Source organism: Anolis carolinensis, chromosome 4 (assembly GCF_035594765.1).
Source record: "Anolis carolinensis isolate JA03-04 chromosome 4, rAnoCar3.1.pri, whole genome shotgun sequence".
In the NCBI taxonomy this organism is placed as follows: Eukaryota; Metazoa; Chordata; class Lepidosauria; order Squamata; family Dactyloidae; genus Anolis; species Anolis carolinensis.
This window is the reverse complement of record NC_085844.1, coordinates 57420829-57440638: the sequence shown is the minus strand read 5'-3', so window position 1 is coordinate 57440638 and position 19810 is coordinate 57420829. Positions and strand designations below refer to the sequence as shown.

The 19810-nt window shown below is 38.8% G+C and overlaps 1 protein-coding gene across 5 annotated transcripts in view; it reads left to right on the top strand.

Annotated features, from left to right (window-relative positions):
• Positions 1-19810, top strand: part of greb1l (GREB1 like retinoic acid receptor coactivator) — a 200191-nt gene that overhangs the window by 136082 nt on the left and 44299 nt on the right. For all 5 annotated transcript variants that reach the window (XM_008108646.3, XM_008108645.3, XM_008108643.3 and 2 more), the window contains 6 exons: positions 1206-1343; positions 3532-3651; positions 6350-6487; positions 9626-9811; positions 15708-16034; positions 18998-19126. In XM_008108646.3, the coding sequence (XP_008106853.1) occupies positions 1206-1343; positions 3532-3651; positions 6350-6487; positions 9626-9811; positions 15708-16034; positions 18998-19126 (1038 nt within the window). The remainder of the gene's footprint in view (positions 1-1205; positions 1344-3531; positions 3652-6349; positions 6488-9625; positions 9812-15707; positions 16035-18997; positions 19127-19810) is intronic.

Sequence of the window (19810 nt, the reverse complement as noted above, 5' to 3'; positions counted from 1 at the left end):
TGACCTAGCAACCCGAAAGATAGTTGCATCTATCAAGTAGGAGATAAGGTACCACTTATAAAAGTGGGGAGGCAAGTTTAACTAATTTACAACTTTGGAATGAGGAAGTGAGGAAGTGCCATCAGAGTGGATGATGAAGCAGCTGCTCCTCCCTGTGGCCAGAATCGAACATCCCCTCAGGAGAAGGTTAAATTGCCTCTGCATCTGTCTGTGTCTGTCTCTGTTCTATGTATATGGGCATTGAATGTTTGCCCTATGTGTGTATAATGTGATCCGCCCTGAGTCCCCTTCGGGGTGAGAAGGGCGGAATATAAATACTGTAAATAAAATAAATAAATAAATAAAATAATCTGTTAGAATAAACTGTTGAAGGCACAAGCCCACTGGTCAAAATTTACCCTTGTTATTTATCCTGTCTATATTCATATTTATAGATTACAGTTGGCTTCTAATGAAGCTCAATTAGTTCAGTAGAGGCTTATAATTATTAACTTTTAGTACAATACCCTTCTCCATTGATTCAATATCCCACTGCTTGCACTAGCTTCTGCCAGTCTAGCAGTTCAAAAACATACAAATGTGAGTAAATCAGTTGGTACCGCTCTGGCAGAAAGGTAACTGTGCTCCATGCAGTCATACCAGTGGCTACATGACCTTGGATGTGTCTTTGGACAACGCCGGCTCCTTGGCTTAGAAATAGAGATGAGCACCAACCCCCAGAGTCAGACATGACTAGACTTAATGTCAGGGGAAAATCTTTACCTTTACCTTAGGTCCTCCAGTGCAACTTGATATGATTTAGTCACAATATAGGGTTTGCTGTTAACCATTGTTTCAGGTATCCATGGGGAGGTAGGATGTCTTGGAATATATCCTACAAGATCCCTAACGTACTGCATTTTTTATTAATCACAGGCAAATTTTGTATCTGTTTTCATTTTTTTTAAACAAAGGAGACAATGCATTCTAGAATCCACTACACTCTCATTCCTGGTTTTTTTTCTTCTTTCAGATAGCCTCCAATTATCTGCTTTTCTTCTAAAGCTCAGGTTAGGAAAAGCAGAGGCGAGGGTTGAGATGTATGGGAGTTCGGTTTGATACTCAGTTGGGTTTTCATCTTATTGTAGCCTTATTTGATTCTGCAACACATTTGTTCCTTTCCCAATAGTCACCTAAAGGGGCACTCTGTGTTTTGTTGCATTCAGCTCCCCTGCCTCTCCATGCCTCTGATGTTGCTAGTGGAAACAACAGTGGAGGAAGGATGAATGCGATGAGCTCTCCAATCGCTCGCCCTGTGCCTCATTCAATGTCTCCTGGGCCTAGCTGTGTGCCGGGGGAGCAAGGTAATTTCTTTTTTTTAAAAACCTTTCAGATTTATCACTATTTAATTCCTCATTATCCCAGCCAGCATTTGAATGTTCTGATAGAGTTTTCAGTGAATTAAGGTACAGGAGAACATTGGATAATCTGCAGAAGAATAAAAAGGATTCTGTTGTATATTTGCCGTGTTGTTTTCTCTACTTCCCTGATTGATGTGATGAGTGCATATATTTAGTATCCTCAGACTGTCCATCAGAATATGAGGCCAGAATTGGGGTTGATTGTCAAAATCCATAGTAATTCTTAATTGCTATACCTTTATAAGTTAATATTATGTGAGATGAAAAGTAGTACCTTGCTTTAGAATCAGTAATTCTGGGTGTGAACAAAGCTACTGGACATGCGGTTCGCATTCCTTTTTTGGTATTCCAGAGGTCACACAGATATTATGTCTCATATCACTAAACATCTTCAGGTCTGTTCTGTGAGTGGAGTGGTTATCATATACAGTAGAGTCTCACTTATCCAACATAAACGGGCCGGCAGAACGTTGGATAAGCGAATATGTTGGATAATAAGGAGAGATTAAGGAGAAGCCTATTAAACATCAAATTAGGTTATGATTTTACAAATTAAGCACCAAAACATCATGTTATACAACAAATTTGAAAGAAAAAGTAGTTCAATATGCAGGAATGCTATGTAGTAATTACTGTATTTACGAATTTAGCACCAAAATATCACGATGTATTGAAAACGCTGACTACAAAAATGCATTGGATAATCCAGAACGTTGGATAAGTGAGACTCTACTGTATCTGCTTTTGAGTTGGGTTATCGGAGGGCCCTTCGATAACCCCTTCTACTGTATTTAATTTACCATATAATTTGGAAAGGGATCCTTTCTCCTGGAGCAAGATAATTCAGTGCAAAATTCATCAATATACTTTTTGGTGATCTCCTTCAGGACAGCCAGCTATTATTGGCCCTCTCCCTGGGTGCATCTGCATTGTGGAATTAATGTAGCTTGGCATCGTACTGTGACTTATTTTTGTGGAATAATGGAAGCTGTAGCTTTACAAGCTCTTTAGCCTTCCCTATCAAATAGTGCTGGTGTCTCACCAAACTCCAAGTCCCATAATTCTCTAATGCTGAGCCACAGTAGTTAAAGAGATGTCAAACAGCATTAATTCTATAGTGTGGATACACCTGAACTGCTGAAGTTGCAAAACAAAATAAACCATAGTTGAAACAGATGAAGTGGCAACTGCTGGATTTGATGTCAGTGTGGAAATGTACTCTTCGTTATAGTCTAAACTTTACATGAGGTAGGTAACCTATTTTGTTGTAACTTTCAGCATCTTTTATAGCTCCTCTGAAGTTCAAATTAAAGCTGATTCACTGCCTGATGGACATGTAAGCCATAAACTGCCACTGGAAACAGTAGCAAAACAAAGAGAGCTGTTTTTAGTGGTTTGAAATCTTCCCTTTGAATGGGTGTTTTTTCTTGGCATTAGATGCACTGCTAACTGTGGTTTGCTATAAATGTTGTGCACAAGTGAACATCATAGATTGTCCAAATGGTGATGTTGGTATATACTAGGCATTACCCTCAATTGAGATGTTATCTATTTAGGTTAAGTAAACACATCAGGGAGGGTCCGATCCCTTTGGCTTGCTTTCCCTTGCATAAAGAGTGACGCTGTGGAGAAAAGAGCCTCGAGCCATGGAGGCTCTTCTGGTGATTTAGAACAATGATAAAACGCTTCCTTCTCCAGATTGTCCTCCAGCTTTCTAGAGTAGCTCAAAGACTGGCTCCCTATCCCTTGTTTCAAGCATGAGCATTGTTTCAAGCATTACTTTGGAGTCAACCTGAGGAGTAAAAAAATTGACTATGCTCATCAGACTTTATGTAGAATTCCCAAATAAAGCAAATGCCTTCAAGTTTCTCTGTATTAATGTATCCTACATGTTCGATTCAGTGGCATTTTGTGATTGGCCTGCAGCTGTTATTGCTCTCTCCTATTGCAATGAAAAGTTGATCCAATATGTCTAATTAGAGAATACACCTAGTAGGAGAAATCATTTACATCAAGATCCAATTGCAGATTGGTTACACTTTTAAAAGAGAGAGATGGATATCTGTGTCACGTAAGACTGAACTGTCGTATTTCCCAATCTTTATGTGTGCTTTCATTTATGTCAACCTAGCATCCATGTCCAGTTCTGGGCCACCAAAGAAACGTCACCGAGGATGGTCTCCCGGATCACCGGTCCCTCCTCCTGGCTTAGTTGTGCCTGTTCCTGCAATTCGGCCTCTTCCAAGAGCAGGCAAGAGTCTATGTTTGTCCTAATGTAGCTTCTTTGTCTCTTATTAAGTATTGATTATAGTGGTATCCTTCTTGTCTTTTGAGGAACTTAAGATAGCATATACAGTTCTCCCATAGTTTTCTACTCACAGCAGAAGTTGTAAATATTTAATAGTGAACAGGCCTTTGGTCAGCCTGGAACTTCAGCCTGTACCCTAAGGTGACATTGACCGCTATACCACAATGATTTGCTTGTAGAGGGCATCTCATTTAAACTTGTCGGAGTGTTATCAAACCATTCTGTTGAAAAAGTAAGTTTCATCAAGTTACAAGATCTGTTTGTGTCTTTTTCATGCCATGTAGTTAAAAGCATACTGATATTTTGTCATGGTTCCATCCATGGATCCTGGAATTCTCTGCCAGGTGCCTCTAGTGCATCAACAAAATGCAAATTCTAGGATGCCATTCAGCCATGACAGTTAAAGTGGTATTAAACTGCTGTCGGAGCCTCCGGTGGCGCAATGGGTTAAAGCCTTGTAACTTGAAGGTTGGGTTGCTGACCTGAAAGCTGCCAGGTTCGAATCCCACCCGGGGAGAGTGCGGATGAGCTCCCTCTATCAGCTCCAGCTCCATACGGGGACATGAGAGAAGCCTTCCACAAGGATGGTAAAAACATCAAAAACATCCAGGTGTCCCCTGGGCAACGTCCTTGCAGACGGCCAATTCTCTCACTCCAAAAACGACTCAAGTTGCTCCTGACACGAAAAAAAAAATTAAACTGCTATAATTGTATAGTATGAAAGCAACCTAGGTCTGCGTCTCCCTTTCTCCACAACATAGAAGATCTTATTCGAAAACATTGTGACAATGTTCAAACCCTCACAGTCTCTGTTGCTTTCATAGACACCAGTTTTCACAAGATTATTTGTTATTTCTAATTTTACACATTTACCCAAAAGAATAATAATAAAATTCTATATACATAAACAAATGCAATATTTCCTAACATCTATACAGTGTTGTACCAGGCTATGCCATTCCCTCCTCCCACCCATCTCATTGTAGTGACTTCCTTTGGTCATAGGCACTATTTTTAAGCTACATGTTATTTCTCCTGCTTTACTTTACTGCACTGTGCTGGCTGGGAGATTTCTGGGAATTACAGCCAAAATCCTAGTGGATTCCAAGCTATAGTTAAAACATTAGGAAAGTTTAGAATGCAGCACATATATTCCCTTTGAGGATAAAATTACATATAAATGTTGAGATCTATCTTTTAAGACAGCACAGAGGATTTTAATTTTTTTTGTATGAAAGATGAGAAAGCATCTTTTGGTTTTGAGATGTACTTCTTCACTTCAGTTGAATTGTTTTGAAATGTATTCTTAATAGAGAGCAGTGTTCTAGATTAGAAAATATTAAAAATTAAAACAAAAGACATGTTGGGTTGCCGTGAGTTTTCCGGGCTGCATGGCCATGTTCCAGAAGCATTCTCTCCTGACATTTTGCCCACATCTATGGCAGGCATCCTCAGAGGTTGTGACGTCTATTGAAAACTAGGCAAGAGGGGTTTATATATCTATAGAAATGCTGGACCACGCTTAACAACCACCATATCAGAGATGCCATTGAAATCCACAAGCATGTGGACAATTTCAACAGAAAGGACAAAACCATGAGAATGGACAAAATCTGGATATCAGTATTTTAAAAACTCTAGGATCAAGACAGTAAATCAGGGCCAGTTAACACCTCTCAACAAAGGATTGCCCCAGGCAGGAAACAGCCAGGCATTGAAGATGCAAGGCTATTCAATGCTAATCAAGCTGGCCAATGGCAACATTCACACCTGCCTCTAACAGACAAGAGTTCTTTCTCCCACCCTGGACATTCCACAGATATATAAACCCCACTTGCCTAGTTTCCAACAGATCTCACAACCTCTGAGGATGCCTGCCATAGATGTGGGCAAAACGTCAGGAGAGAATGCTTCTGGAACATGGCCATACATTCTGGAAAACCCAGTGATTCTGGCCATGAAAGCCTTCACAACAAAAACACTTAATTTTTTTCTGTTAGATTTTAAACAAAAACTTTGTAAAGGTGTTTGTATGTATATATTGTAATTTTGGCAGTTCTGCAACTATTTCTATATGTTGGGGTATCATGGATGAAATTTTGAGGTTAGATGCAAGATAAGAACTCTGTCTCGCTCTTAGGAAGCATTTGGGCCCCTCTTTTCTGCAGAACTACTATTTCAAAATGTACAGTTCTGAATTCAGAACTTTATGAAATTTAAGTGTATATTCAGCTGAGCTTTGAAATTGCAGCTGTCTCTTTGTCATGCCATGGGTGACAGATTAGTGTGGACTCCCATAGCATTAAAAGTTGGCCCCTGTGAACACCTCTAGCCCAACATCTGGGCTTGTAGGACGTTGCATAACCAGCTGTTTCTTTTTAATTCCTCTTTTCTTCTTGGCATTACAAACAATAGAGTAGCTCTTTTAAAAACTTTATGGGGTGGATTTAGGGAGGGATTTTTTTCTTAAAATCCATTATAGCTTTGAAGAAGGGAAATGCGGATGTGTTTTGAATTTTATTGTGTTTGATTATCAGGATGGCCGGGTGGAGGTTTCTTTCACCTTAATTGTTCATAAGGCCAAACCACAGTATGAGCCCTTTAGTAATGGGATTTTTTTCCCTTTTCTGTATTTTTATAGAGCCTCTTTTGTCAGTCCCAGTTCCTCAACCAATGTTAACTGGAATTTTACAGCCTCAGCCCATCCCTGCAGGGGAAACTGTAATAGTTCCAGAAAATTTGCTGAATGACTCAGGAGTCAGACCAGTGATTCTGATAGGTAAGTTCAGGGTGCGAAATAAAATAATCCAGAACTGGGTTATTTGCCTGTTTTGTTTAGCAAATTCAGATCCTGAATCCTACATATTTTAGTCCTTTCTCACATCTTTAAAATGAGTTCAGAAGATTGTTGACAAAGGTCTTCATTCCATCCACTGTTCTGAGAATGGTGAAAAGTGACCAAAATACTATCTGACTGCAAAACTTGGAAGTATCTTGGAGACATTCTGCACAATTTTTGTCACTCAAGTTCCATTGCTTTTTACCTGGTTGTATAAAAACAATAATAAAGGTAAAGGTTTTCCCCTGACATTAAGTCTAGTTGTGTCCGACTTTGGGGGGTTGGTGCTCATCTCCATTTCTAAGCTGAAAAGTCAGCGTTGTATGTAGACACCTCCTAGGTCATGTGGCCAGCATGACCGCATGGAGCGCCATCACCTTCCCGCCGGAGAGGTACCTATTGACCTTCTCATATTTGCATGTTTTCGAACTGCTATTTGGCAGAAGCTGGGGCAAGAGCCAGGCCCGGCCCAACACGGCACGCTGGCCACGCCCCCGCGTTGGGCGCCACCTTCCCAGGGGCGCTATTGAGCCCCTGGGAGGCGAGGCCACACCTGGCGGAGGCGGGGCCGTGTGACGCGGAGGCGTGGCCAGGTCTGGCCCCGCCTCCCGCGGGGCGTGCCATGGCACAGCCAGGCCAGGGCGCACCCCGCAGGAGGCGGGACCGGCCACGCCTCCCACGGCGCGCGCCCGCTGCAGCGCGAGTCCTTTTAGGCTGCGGCCTGGAAGAACTCCTGCTGCAGCTTGGCTGCACCAGGGCGCCCCCCGCAGGAGGCGGGGCCACGTCTGGCCCCGCCTCCCGCGCCGCGCACCCTGGCCCCGCCTCCTACGCCGCCCGTGCCGGCGGGAGGCGTGGCTGCCCGGCGTGGGAGGCGGGGTTAGGGTGCGGGAGGTGGGGCCAGTCCTGGCCACGCCTCCTGCGGCGCAGGGGAGGGGGCGCAAAAAAATATTTGTGTACCCCTTTGAATTTCCTCGGGCCGGTCCTGGCAAGAGCTTACCCCGCTCCCCAGATTTGAACCGCCAACTTTTCAGTCAGCAAGTTCAGCAGCTCAGCGGTTTAACCCACTGTGCCACTGGGGGCTCCATAATAAACAATACCTGTTGAAAATTTATTTTCAGCACAATGATAAAAAGTATAGTGTCTCCAGGTTTCCGTCTGGCACTGCTGAATTTAAAAGAGTAACCTCTTTTCCATAGTATTGGCTATTTCGTGAATTAATGAAGAAAATTAGCTTTTTAACAGACTAATACTACTATTAAGAATAAAAATGGTAACTGGCCTGTTCTCATGACTCCAGATGAGATACAACATGGTTAAAACAGACAGATTAAATAGAATACTATTAAAAAGTATATATTAAAATACACAGAACACAGGCTGACATCAATACTAAAAAAATGTAAGTTAAAAGTCTGCTGGAAGAGATAGGTCTTCAATTGTGTCTCAAAATTGGATACCTTTAAAAACAGCAATGTTACGCCTTTCAGTGTGGCTTCATGTTATGATACAAGAATCAAAATGGGGACTAAGAAGTGATAAATCTTACATTCGATGCCTAAATTCCACCGCACTCCACAAATATTCATATACTAAATGGGTACATGGTAAACAAATTAAAATTGTACGTATCTTCAAAAAGATATTTTACTTGCCTAAAACAATTAATTTCATGTTATACAATTTGGTGTTAAATGTGTAAATGTACCAAGAATGTATTGAGAAAACTAGGTATTGAATCTATACCGGTGTTAGTTTTGTGGGAGAAATATCCACTAGTAAAAATCTCAGGCTGTCTTACAGCCTTCTCCTACCAGACCACATCCCTTAATGTAGAACAGAGGTACCCAACATGTGGTCTGTAGACCACCAGTGGTCCGCAAGAACTAAAATATAGTCTGTGGCCTCACTGTTACTACTACAGATAATAACACAGTCCAACTAAAAGAATTCTTTTCTTGGTGTCTTCATTTTTAGGCTTGTTCCTGGGGTCATTTGGGGTGCTGATTCAGAAAATTGCATTGGATAGATCACATCAGCACTGGATTATTAAATATGGTTTTCTGTGGGCGAGCAGATGGCAACTAATGGATGGCATATGTCCTGTATCAGAAACTAGAGCTGATGTGGTCTACCTAATGCAATTTTCTGAATTAGCACCCCAAATAATCAAACTGAATCTAAAATTGACAAAAAACTTATTTGTAACCCTTTTGGTACTAATGTTGAAGAGTGGTCCCTGGTCAAAGTGGTGCCTGGTCAAGTGGTTCCTGGTTAAAAAAAAAAAGTTGGGAACCACTGATGTAGAAAGATCTAACTTTAAATATTATTTTAACCTTCATTCTCAGTACTTTAGATTGCAAATGTGAATTACACTTGAATTATACATCTGGATATAATGTATATCCAATCCAAAACCATTTAGGAATACACAACACCACCGGTTTCTCCTGGTATAAGTTCAGAGAACAGCTGTTGCTTGTATCTTGCACTGTATTCAAGGTGATGTCCCTGATGAGTGTTCTGCTTCCAGATTGTATGATTGAGAAATGAGCACCTTCTCGTCACTCATTTCCACTTCCCTGGCCCTGAGTCTGGATAAACATTGCTAGGTCATTGGTCATACAGATTTATTTCTTGAAATGGCAGGAACTGTTTCAAAATCAGAATCATTTATTAAAAGCAAAAACCTGGCTTGCAGATTCTATTTTCAGTCAGTTTCATTCCTACAAAGGATGGATGGTGGTGAATGGTTCTCACCTACCTTATTTTCTTTAAGAATAAATCTATCAGGCTGCACATTAATCTGCTTTAGAAAAAATGATATCTACATCTTGTAGCATTAAAACTGATACACTTCATTCTTTTACCTACACTGCATATTTTAAGGCATAAAGTGCAGACTTTTGTCATTTTTGCAAATACTTTCTAGAAGCCAGATGGCTAGTCAAGGTCATGGCTTGTCAATTCCCTGGCCTATTATTCCTTCTTCTATTTAGTACATTTATATTCTTAGACACATTTCAGTTACTGCAGAACTGTTTTGTAATATCTTGATTTGAGTTTGTCTTTTTTTTAAAGGTTATGGCACTTTACCCTATTTCTATGGGAATGTTGGAGACATTGTAGTAAGTCCCTTGCTAGTGAACTGCTACAAGATTCCTCAGATGGAAAGCAAAGATTTGGATCTCTTTGGATTGGCCGGGAGCCAGTTACTAACTGTGGAGAACATGATTATTTTAACTATACAGTATCTTGTCCGGCTAGGTAAGATATGACACATGTATTGATTTTCAAAATATATAAATAGTGTTTCCTTGTTGTTCTTTTTTTAAAAAAGCAATAAACCAATAGTTCCTTTTTCATTACTAGATGCTTGTGAGCGTAAATTTTAAGAACAATGCTGGTTTTGGTAGAAGTTGATAACTTTGGTATTGAAGGAAAGACATTTATACCCTGACATTTATATTGCACCTTACGCCCCTTCTACACTACCATATAATCCAGATTATCAAAGTACATAATCCATATTGCCTAGAACTGGATTATGTGAGTCTACACTGCCACATAATCCAGTTCAAAGCAGATAACCTGATGGTGCAGTGGCTTAAACCCTTGTGCTGGCTGGACTGCTGACCTGAAGGTTGGGTTGCTGACTTGAAGGTTTCCGGTTTGAATCCGCAAGACGGGGTGAGCTCCTCTGTCAGCTCTAGCTTGCTGGGACCTGAGAGAAGCCTCCCAGCCGGATGGTAACACATCTGGGCGTCCCCTGGGCAAAGCCTCTGTAGATGGCCAATTCTCTCAATTCTCTGGCAGTATGTTCTCGAGTCACTTTTGACACGATAAAATCTGTATGTTATATGGCAGTGTAGAAGGAGTATTGGGAGTTGCATGCATTTGTTTACATGAAAATGACTTCTACATTATGACCCCTGTATTTCCTGAGGAAACGTTCCAAGAGCGCCCATGTATTCATGAAACCATGGATAATGGCAAACTCTATATTTTGAGTATACTTGGGCTTGAAGCATACAATAGAATTGCATTGAAGGACCTATAGAGATCTAGAAATACTTCTGGTGTTTAATATTTCTTTTGGACATAGGTAAGTGAAACTGAGGATTTATGTCCTCAGAAATCGGTGTATAATGGGCTATGCTATCCTGCATTATTGTAAACACCGAATAATCTCTCTCTCCAGAGTTGGTGGATTAAATAATGATCCTTAGCTGTGCTGGATGGGGGATGTTTAGATTGTGATGCATCTCTAGAGGGTATCAGTTTGGAGAAGCCTTAGTAATTGTCACTGCCTGCTTGTACAAAACAATGCTTCCATTACTATTGCCAAACCATGTTTTAACAGCTTTCAAAGAAGTAGCTGTGTTAGTCTCTTACAATGTAAAAAGAAAAAACAGGTGAGTGGAAAGAATGTAATGGCACTTTTAAGACTTATCTCATTTTTATTTATATCTACGAACTTTCATGGATATAAACCCACTGCTTCAGATGAAGTAGAGAGCGATAGTAAAGCTTCAGGTTATAAAATATATTTACATAGGTGTAGTTGTAGAATGGGGTGTGATTCCTTCCTGGATCCTATTACACTCTATCCCACAAATATGCAACTATGCTTTATAACCTGAGGATTTGATAGCACTTTCTCCTCCATCTAAGAAGTGGCTTTTATCGAGATATTTTATCATGCTAAAATAAAAATAAATTGGCTTCAAAGGTGCTGCTACGTTCCTTCTGTTTCCCTCTCCTTTTCAAACCTCTATTGCTGTGGATAACTAGGATTCAGGAAAACAAAGAGCCACTCAGGCAAGTATTTGCTTTTCCTGGGTTCATGCAAATGTCTACTTCAGCAAAGTATGCAGGCTTTATAAGGTGACAATCCTGCACAAATTGCCTGTTTGTTGCAAAACTAGCCGGCTCATCTGTGGGAGCCTCCTCTTCCTATGATGGCTAACCAGTATTTGTAAAGGTACTAATGTTGAATGCTAGATATCTCAAATGCCTTGAACTATGTTGTGAAATAACTGCTACATGTTGTGATGCCTCATCACCAGATACTTGGAGAAACACCACTCCTTTAAGCTTCTTTAACCTCTTACAAAAATATAAATACATGTTTTACACCCCAAAAAACTTATTTCAAATTATAGAAACCATGGTGTGTTTGTGTGTATTTATGACAACAATATTAGCAGTCCAATCTTACATGTGCTTACTCAGATGTAAATCTTACACTTACTTTGATGGGGCTTGCTCCCAAATAGGTATGTAAAGAATTAAAGCCAAAGATAGTTAATTAATCACCAATCTATAGCAAACTCTGTTATGTCCTTTTGTTGATGAAATCCAAGGAAATAATTCTAATTATTGTTTTAAATAGCTGCATCCCACTTTATATGCAAGGCTCTCAGAGTGGAAAATTTTTAACTATAATAATTGCAGAAGACAAAAATACAGTAATTTAAATTAAAACAATTTAAAATCATGTAAACTCATATATTGCATGATTTTATCAATGGATAAAATAAACTAAGATCTTTACGCTTTAATAAAAGTGCCATTGGTATTGGGAGATCACTAGTATTAGTCAGTTGAGCTTCTAAGGCAGTGGTTCTCAACCTCGGCTCCCCAGATATTTTTGGCCTACAATTCCCAGAAATCCCAGCCAGTTTACCAGCTGTTAGGGTTTCTGGGAGTTGAAAGCCAAAAACATCTGGGGACCCCAAGCTGGGAACCACTGTTCTTGGGGAAAGGTAATCCATAACCGCCACAAAATAGGATACCGCCACAAAAAGCAGTTGAGAAACAGATTTGATATAGGATTACATCAAAGGGAATAAATATAGTATTGTAAGGTAGCAGATAAATATGCAGAACAGGAGATCTGCATATTTATCTGCTACCTTCCAATACAAAAAGTTATTAAGTGAGCTCTTAAAATGGGAACATTGTGATATTTTAAGTCTGAATTATATGATTTTCAAGAAAGTAAAGTCATTTGTCAAATATAATTGGTTGTAGATTGTAGGTGAAGGTTATTAAATGTGTTATTCCTGGACAAGGTTTATCTCCCATTCTAGTATCTTCTAAAAGAGAGGTGTGTCTGTGAGAGTTTTTCTGATGAAAATTACATCCTGAGATAGTTTTCCTCTTATGGGGTTTCATATGCTTATCTGGAAAAATGCTTCTTCCTTGCTCAAAATTACATCTTCAAAGATTTTATGTCAGCTAGGAATAAAGAAACATATTTCAGGTTCCATGAATTACTGTGTTGCGTGTATTTTCCATTTGAATACTTCCATCCACAAATGATCTATTGCTGTGTTGGTTAGGTGCTTCAAATGTCTGTGGATGTTTCTGTTTGTTATGCCAGATGCATTGCCAGATGCATTGCCAGCATTGGGCATTCTCAAAATCTGACAGCAATTGTCATCCTTAGTTTTGTTTAGTACCTTCTGTTCCTCTGTTCCACGCTTCTTGGTTGCAATCAATATGTAGCACAGACATTTTCTGTGGATTGATAATAACTCCCTTTGCAGACTAATCTGCTTTGTGTGTCAACCTTATTATTATTATTCTCCTGTTTCAATTATGTGGGTGGAATAACATGGGGAAAAAACACTTTTTGTCATTCCAGTCAAAATAATATTTTGTTCTAATAGCTTTCAAGTCCCTGCAGGAAAGCTTTCTTCTTACAACAAACAGGACATGATTCATTCAATTGGAGTACAGTAGAGTCTCTCTTATCCAACATAAACGGGCCGCCAGAACGTTGGATAAGCGAATATGTTGGATAATAAGGAGAGATTAAGAAAAAGCCTAATAAACATCAAAATAGGTTATGATTTTACAAATTAAGCACCAAAACATCATGTTATACAACAAATTTGACAGAAAAAGTAGATCATTAGACATTAATGCTATGTAGTAATTACTGTATTTACGAATTTAGCACCAAAATATCACAATTATTGAAAACATTGACTACAAAAATGCGTTGGATAATCCAGAACGTTGGATAAGCGAGACTCTACTGTAATTACTACTTAACATTACTGCACATTGAACTACTTTTTCTGTCAAATTTGTTGTATAATATGATGTTTTGATGCTTAATTTGTATAACAATTACCTAATTTGATGTTTAATCAGCTTTTCCTGAATCCTTTCTTATTGTTCTTATTGGTCTTTTTCTTATTGGTGGGACAGAGTTAAAGCTCATGGTTAGGTTTCTCAAAACACCAGCATCATCTAATGTCGTGATCCCATCAAATTCTGTACAAAGGATGGAATAGTCTTTGTCACACTTTTGAATTCATTCTTCAATGATACTCTTAATCTCTTGTGGCTGATATTTTTCTTGTAACTTGAGTTACAGGAAAGTAGATGCTTGCTGTGGTATTCTGGGTAGAGCAATAGAGAACTGTCAAAATTAATTATTCCTTGCAGTGAATAATACAGTGTTCAGTTTGTCTAAAAATAATTAAAATTTTACGCAATTCTATTACATTTTGCCACAGAACACTTTAGAGAGAAGGAAAAAAATAATACAAAAAACAAAACAAAATACCTATTCACTCGTGTCTTCCAAACACAGCTGAATGCATGGCTGTATGTATAGATATAGTGTGTACCTGGAGGCTTTAATGGATCCTTCCCAACTCCATGGCCACCACATCTGTTGAATTAGAATAATGTCAATGGCTGTCATCTACAACATCTGCAGAGCACCCATTTGATGGAGGCTGTGCAATGCATAGGATGTTTTTTAAACATTAAGGACCTCATCACACAAAGTGGGGAATGGGAGGTAGCGTCTTCTTCCTGTCACGTTCTGTGGCAATTCCAACTTGGAAGAAGATGGAGAATTTACTCACCCCAGTCACACAGGATGCACCTCCACTATTTCTAGTTAAAGCATGGACTTCATTCTTTGTCACACAGGACGCTGTTGTCTCCTTCCATTCCATCATCCGTGAATGCTCATGTCATAGGATTTTTCGTTCATTAAAAATTGCGCAATTGCCGCAGAGCTTTCAAAGCAGAAAATTATCAATAAGACAGAATTTCAATGCTTCAAAATTGCATTTACAAAAACTTAAAAAAAGGGGGGGGGGGAAGGATAGAATTATTTGCCAGTTCTTTTCTGTGTCCAAGGTGTAATGGTGGAAGAAGGAGCATTGAGGAAGATAAAAAGACCACCCCCATTTGTCCCCAGTCTAAGACATCACAAAACAAACTGAAATTGGGCAAATACACAATGTCCCATTCCATAAAAAACATTTTGTAAGCGTTTGTAAGCCCTGGGAAATGAGTGGCATCAATTCCAACCCAGCTTTCAAACCCACCCGTTTCTATATGTTGCAGAGATAGAATCCCACGAGAAACCCATGGAATGGGTTGTGTGTCACTTGATGGGATCTGTGCAATTTTGTGTTCGAAGCATATAGAAATGGAGAAGACCCTCCGTGTGATGAGGTCCTAAGTAAGCCTTTCACCGGAGCTGCAAATTTGCTACAGAAAACACACGTTGCTTTCTGATATATTTTTCCTTTCATGTTGATGTGTATGTTGTTTCCAATATTGGGTTCCATATTAGGAGAAATCTGGGATATCAAATAAATAGGTAGGTAGGTAGGTAGGTAGGTACAGTTTGTATGGATAAGAAAATATATTTGTACTGTTGCTGCTGCCATCACATCCGCCTCCCTTCTCCATTGTTATTAGTATATCACAATCTAATGTGACCAGTCCAGTTTCCTGTTTCAGTTGCCTACCTGTGTTTTTAGCCAATGGTACAATTGACAATTTTTTATTTGATTCCTCTCCACTTTGTTTTTAAAAGTAGTCTATTGTGCAATTGTTAGAACTGAGTGGTTCCAGACACCCACCAGTCCTTCACTCAGTCATCAACTAGCCATGCAATCCAAACTCTTGCATGCCATTTGCAGGGTGAGAGCACACTGAAAACGTACTTGCAGAGAAGGAGAAAAGGCTCCAGATGCAATGAACTGGAGGGTCTTCCTGTGACAAAGGTCTTCTGAGTTCTGCAGTTTGACAGCAGTCTTGCCTGGTAATAGAATGAGTCATCCTGATTGAAGAATTCTTTGATTCTATGTTTTGATTCTGTATTTAACAAATATTTCAGGTCCCGATAAGATACCTCTCAGGGAAGAATTCGAACAGATCATGCTGAAAGCGATGCAGGAATTTACTTTAAGAGAGCAGTCCTTACAAATGAGTGCTCAGTGCTTCTCCTTGTCACCAACTCAACTCCCATGGCTTGCTAGGTTAATTGCCAGCGTTTCTCAAGACATGGTGCATGTGGTGGTCTCCCAAAATTCCCTGGCTGAAGGCATCTCAGAAACACTAAGATCACTGAGTGAAATGAAGTGCCAGCAAAGATTGCCAGATTATGTGGTTGCAATTTGCACCTCAAAGATCCGGGGGAATGAATTCTGCGTAGTAGTTTTAGGTGAGTATATTATTTTCATAGAATGGTAAGAACTTAGTATGGGCAATTTGATTTATCTTGTATTCAGTTGTGGAAAAGAGTACTAATTTGATGTTTTAAACCATTTATTGCAGAACCATCATGGTATTAGCAGTTGTTGGCAAATTCGTGAGGCATATTGGTTAGTAATACTTGCCCTTGCCAATACCAGAGCTCTTGTCAGTAGACCTAAGCCTTAAGAGCAGAGCCAGTATTTTCATTTACCCCAGAATGAACATGCAACAGTATTACACAATTAAAGCACTTCTAACTGCCTTGATTTCTGGGATTTGGAAAACATTTACACTTTACACTAGACAACTCTAGATCAGAAGAGTTAAAAGAGTTTCTCAGCAAATTACAAATCCTAGGATTCATAAATGTAGCCATAGGAATTAAAATGGTATCAAAGGGCTGTGGTTGTGTAGTGTAAAATTAAACAATGTAATTTCAAGGCATGTAGATGTGTATTGATAGTATGATAACCATCCATTGGTGACCATCATTTATTGGTGATTTTTTTCTCTTTGAATACCTCTGAATATTGCTGTTCCTAGGCTTTCAGAAACTGGGTGTAGTTTGGTGAAGAACCCTTCATCGATAATAATTTTATTCCAAGGAAGCAGATTTATCCCAAGGATATATTATACTGTTTATATTATACCGTTTGACCCCCATATCTGCAGGGGATACATTCAATAACTTCACTTGGGTATGGAAAACCATGGGTAATTACCCTACTGAACAAATTACTTCTGGAGGTGGCATATTATAAAGTTTTGCTGGAGGACCTACAGCAGTGGTTCTCAACCTATGTGTCTCCAGATGTTTTGGCCTTCAACTCCCAGAAATCCTATCAGCTGGTAAACTGGTTGGGATTTCTGGGAGTTGTAGGTCAAAGCACCTAGGAACCCACAGATTGAGAACCACTGACCCAGAGAATAGCTAGAGAGGACACTTCTCTAAGCATTGCTAAGTCCTCCAGCATGATTCTGTGGTCGATATCCAGTGGAAGCACACCATAGAGTGATCAGGAGGACCTTGAAAATGCCCATTGATGACATATTTTGTCAAACATGGGTAAGTAAAATAGGAGGTCATCCTGTGATTTCTTATTTAAGGACTAAGTAACATCCTTAGGGCTGACATTTAGAAAACTCTATATCTGGTTACATTTTTAAAAATGTTTGCTCATTACAGATAACTTCCAAATTGTCAAACTTTTTCTGAGCAAAAATGAATTCAAATTGTTGTCAGTTATATTGAAAAATTGATGAAAGCCAGAAGTTTTTGTTTCCCTTTAATCTGGATAGGAAGTGAACCCTAAGTTGTTGTAAGATTTCAATCCATCTCTGACATAGATGAAAGTTATTTCTTTATGCATCTACACTATTTCTGTGTAATACGAAATTCAGAAAGCAAGGGCTGCCATATGCTTCTTATATGGGAAAAATCCAGTTGAGAGATTAATTTGTAGCTATTGAACACAGTTTAAATGCAGAATACTTTGTTAGGGAAAGCTATTGTTTCAAGCTAATTTGCGTTCATCTCTTTGGACCAAATTTTTCCTCTGTGTGACGTCTTTTAACCAAAAGAGCATTTCCAGGCCAGCCTGACCGTAGGTAACAGCAGGCAAATAATGTGCTAAATTGATGTGGAAATGCACTCTTACATTTCTCTTTCTAGTCCAAATGAAACAGTAAGACATGCTCACGAAATAAATAGTTAATTCGTGTTAACATATTGAGCCATTATCCATTGGTACATACAGTGCTGTCGTTACAAACATGCAGACTCTCTCACATTATATTAAAATAACGATAAGAGCAAGACTGAAAACAGAAAACAGCTCATTTTTAATCATCTGCTATGTTTCTGCTATAGGTTGGGTTTAAAAGACCACGCTGTTTACAGGTCAATTCTACATCTATGCATTCAAACATAACCTCCATCGAACTCACTGGAATTACAAAACATAGATACTGGATTATAGTCTTAATATCAAACAAAGCTTTTAACACTTGAAACTGAATTCCACAAATAAATATCCCAGCAATATATAGCCAATATGCCAATATATCATTTCCAGAGTAGGTGAAAGTGAACAAAACAAAGAAGGAAAGTCAGGAAATTAATAATAATTTTTCAGTTTGAAGCCTTTTATGGCAAGGCATACAATATGACTCACATATCCATGGGAGATATGTTCCTGGCCAGATTGCAGTTACCTGAAACCACAGATTCATTGAATATCATTATATTACTTGACTTCCAATTCTAACATGCCATAGAGTTGCATTGAAGGACCTAGAGATTCTTACAGAGGTATCTTCTCTAGCAATTTATTAGATCCTCCAGTGCAATTCTGTGGTAACTTCCAGGGGAAGCATACAATTAAATCACCTGGAGTACCTATCAAGTTCCTACAGAGACCATTTTCCCCCTGGTCTTAAGTAAGTGAAACTAGATATATGAGTTCCACAGTTATAGGGGGCCTTACTGTGTTTCTAATTATTTTTAAAAAATACTGTTCCAGAACGTTAACTGGTAATAGATCAGGTGAATAGCGTTTAAAAACAACATTGCTACCTCCTGCATAGGAAAAAGGGTGAACAACTCAACCATTGGCACTATCAAATTTCTTAAATGTGTAGAAATTATGGATAAACAAATTCACATTTTTGAAGCTAGCCTAACATGGAGTTTCCTTACCATTTTATCACATTTTATGAATTTGGTATTCTAGTGTGTTAGACTAAAACTTGCATTTCTTATACTGTAATTGTTTGCAAATGTGAACCAAGACATTCATATGTACTTTAACAGTATAGTTTAAAGCTGTGAATGTAAAACTCCATATGTCCTAAGTCATTAAGACGATGGGGTTGGCAAAATGTTTGTAATACAGTATTTTGTGGTTTCTCAATCTCCTTTCTATTTTCTAGGTCAACATCAATCAAGAGCTTTGGCAGAGAGCATGCTTACTACCAGTGAGTTTTTAAAGGAGATCAGTTATGAGCTCATTACTGGAAAAGTTAGTTTTTTGGCATCACATTTCAAAAATACATCGTTAGGTGAGTGAATGTAAGCCCCTGTTGCTACTGCTCTCTTTGGGTTACAAATCTGATTATTTTCACACAGCAAAAAATGGACCAAATTGGTTGTGTCCCATCTGAATGAAGTCTACTTGAAACTATTCCCAGAAAAAAACAGGATAAGCTACAAAAGTATGATATAAAAATGTAACACAATTTTGAGACAACACAAAACTGGCTAAAAAGCACTCTGTGTCCAATGAAGGAATGGACATGGTGGGCCAAAGTAAGAGTGGAGGAAGGAATTTTATTCCGTATCTTTTACTTGACAACATCAACCTGACTACAAAATTATTGTGTGTTTTAAGGGCTACTCCTCCTTTTTATTGTTTGTTAGTCCCTGTTTCTTCCTAGACTTAGAAATAACTATAATGTTAAAGTGATGATGTTTTGTTTGTTTATCCCATTTCCATTCCAAATTTTTACACAGAAGTTCCTAAGGCCATTTGAATAAAAGATTTATATGAAAGATTTAATAAAGTAGCTGTACAATGTAAAAACAAACTTCCAGGGAAATCCCAAGTGGAATAATAATAGTAACAACAACAACAACAATAACAACAACAACTTGTTTCCCGTATCTTCTCATTGCTAGAGACAGTGTCCAATACAGTCAAACACAGTTCAAACACAATAACACTACAATACATATATCAAAATATG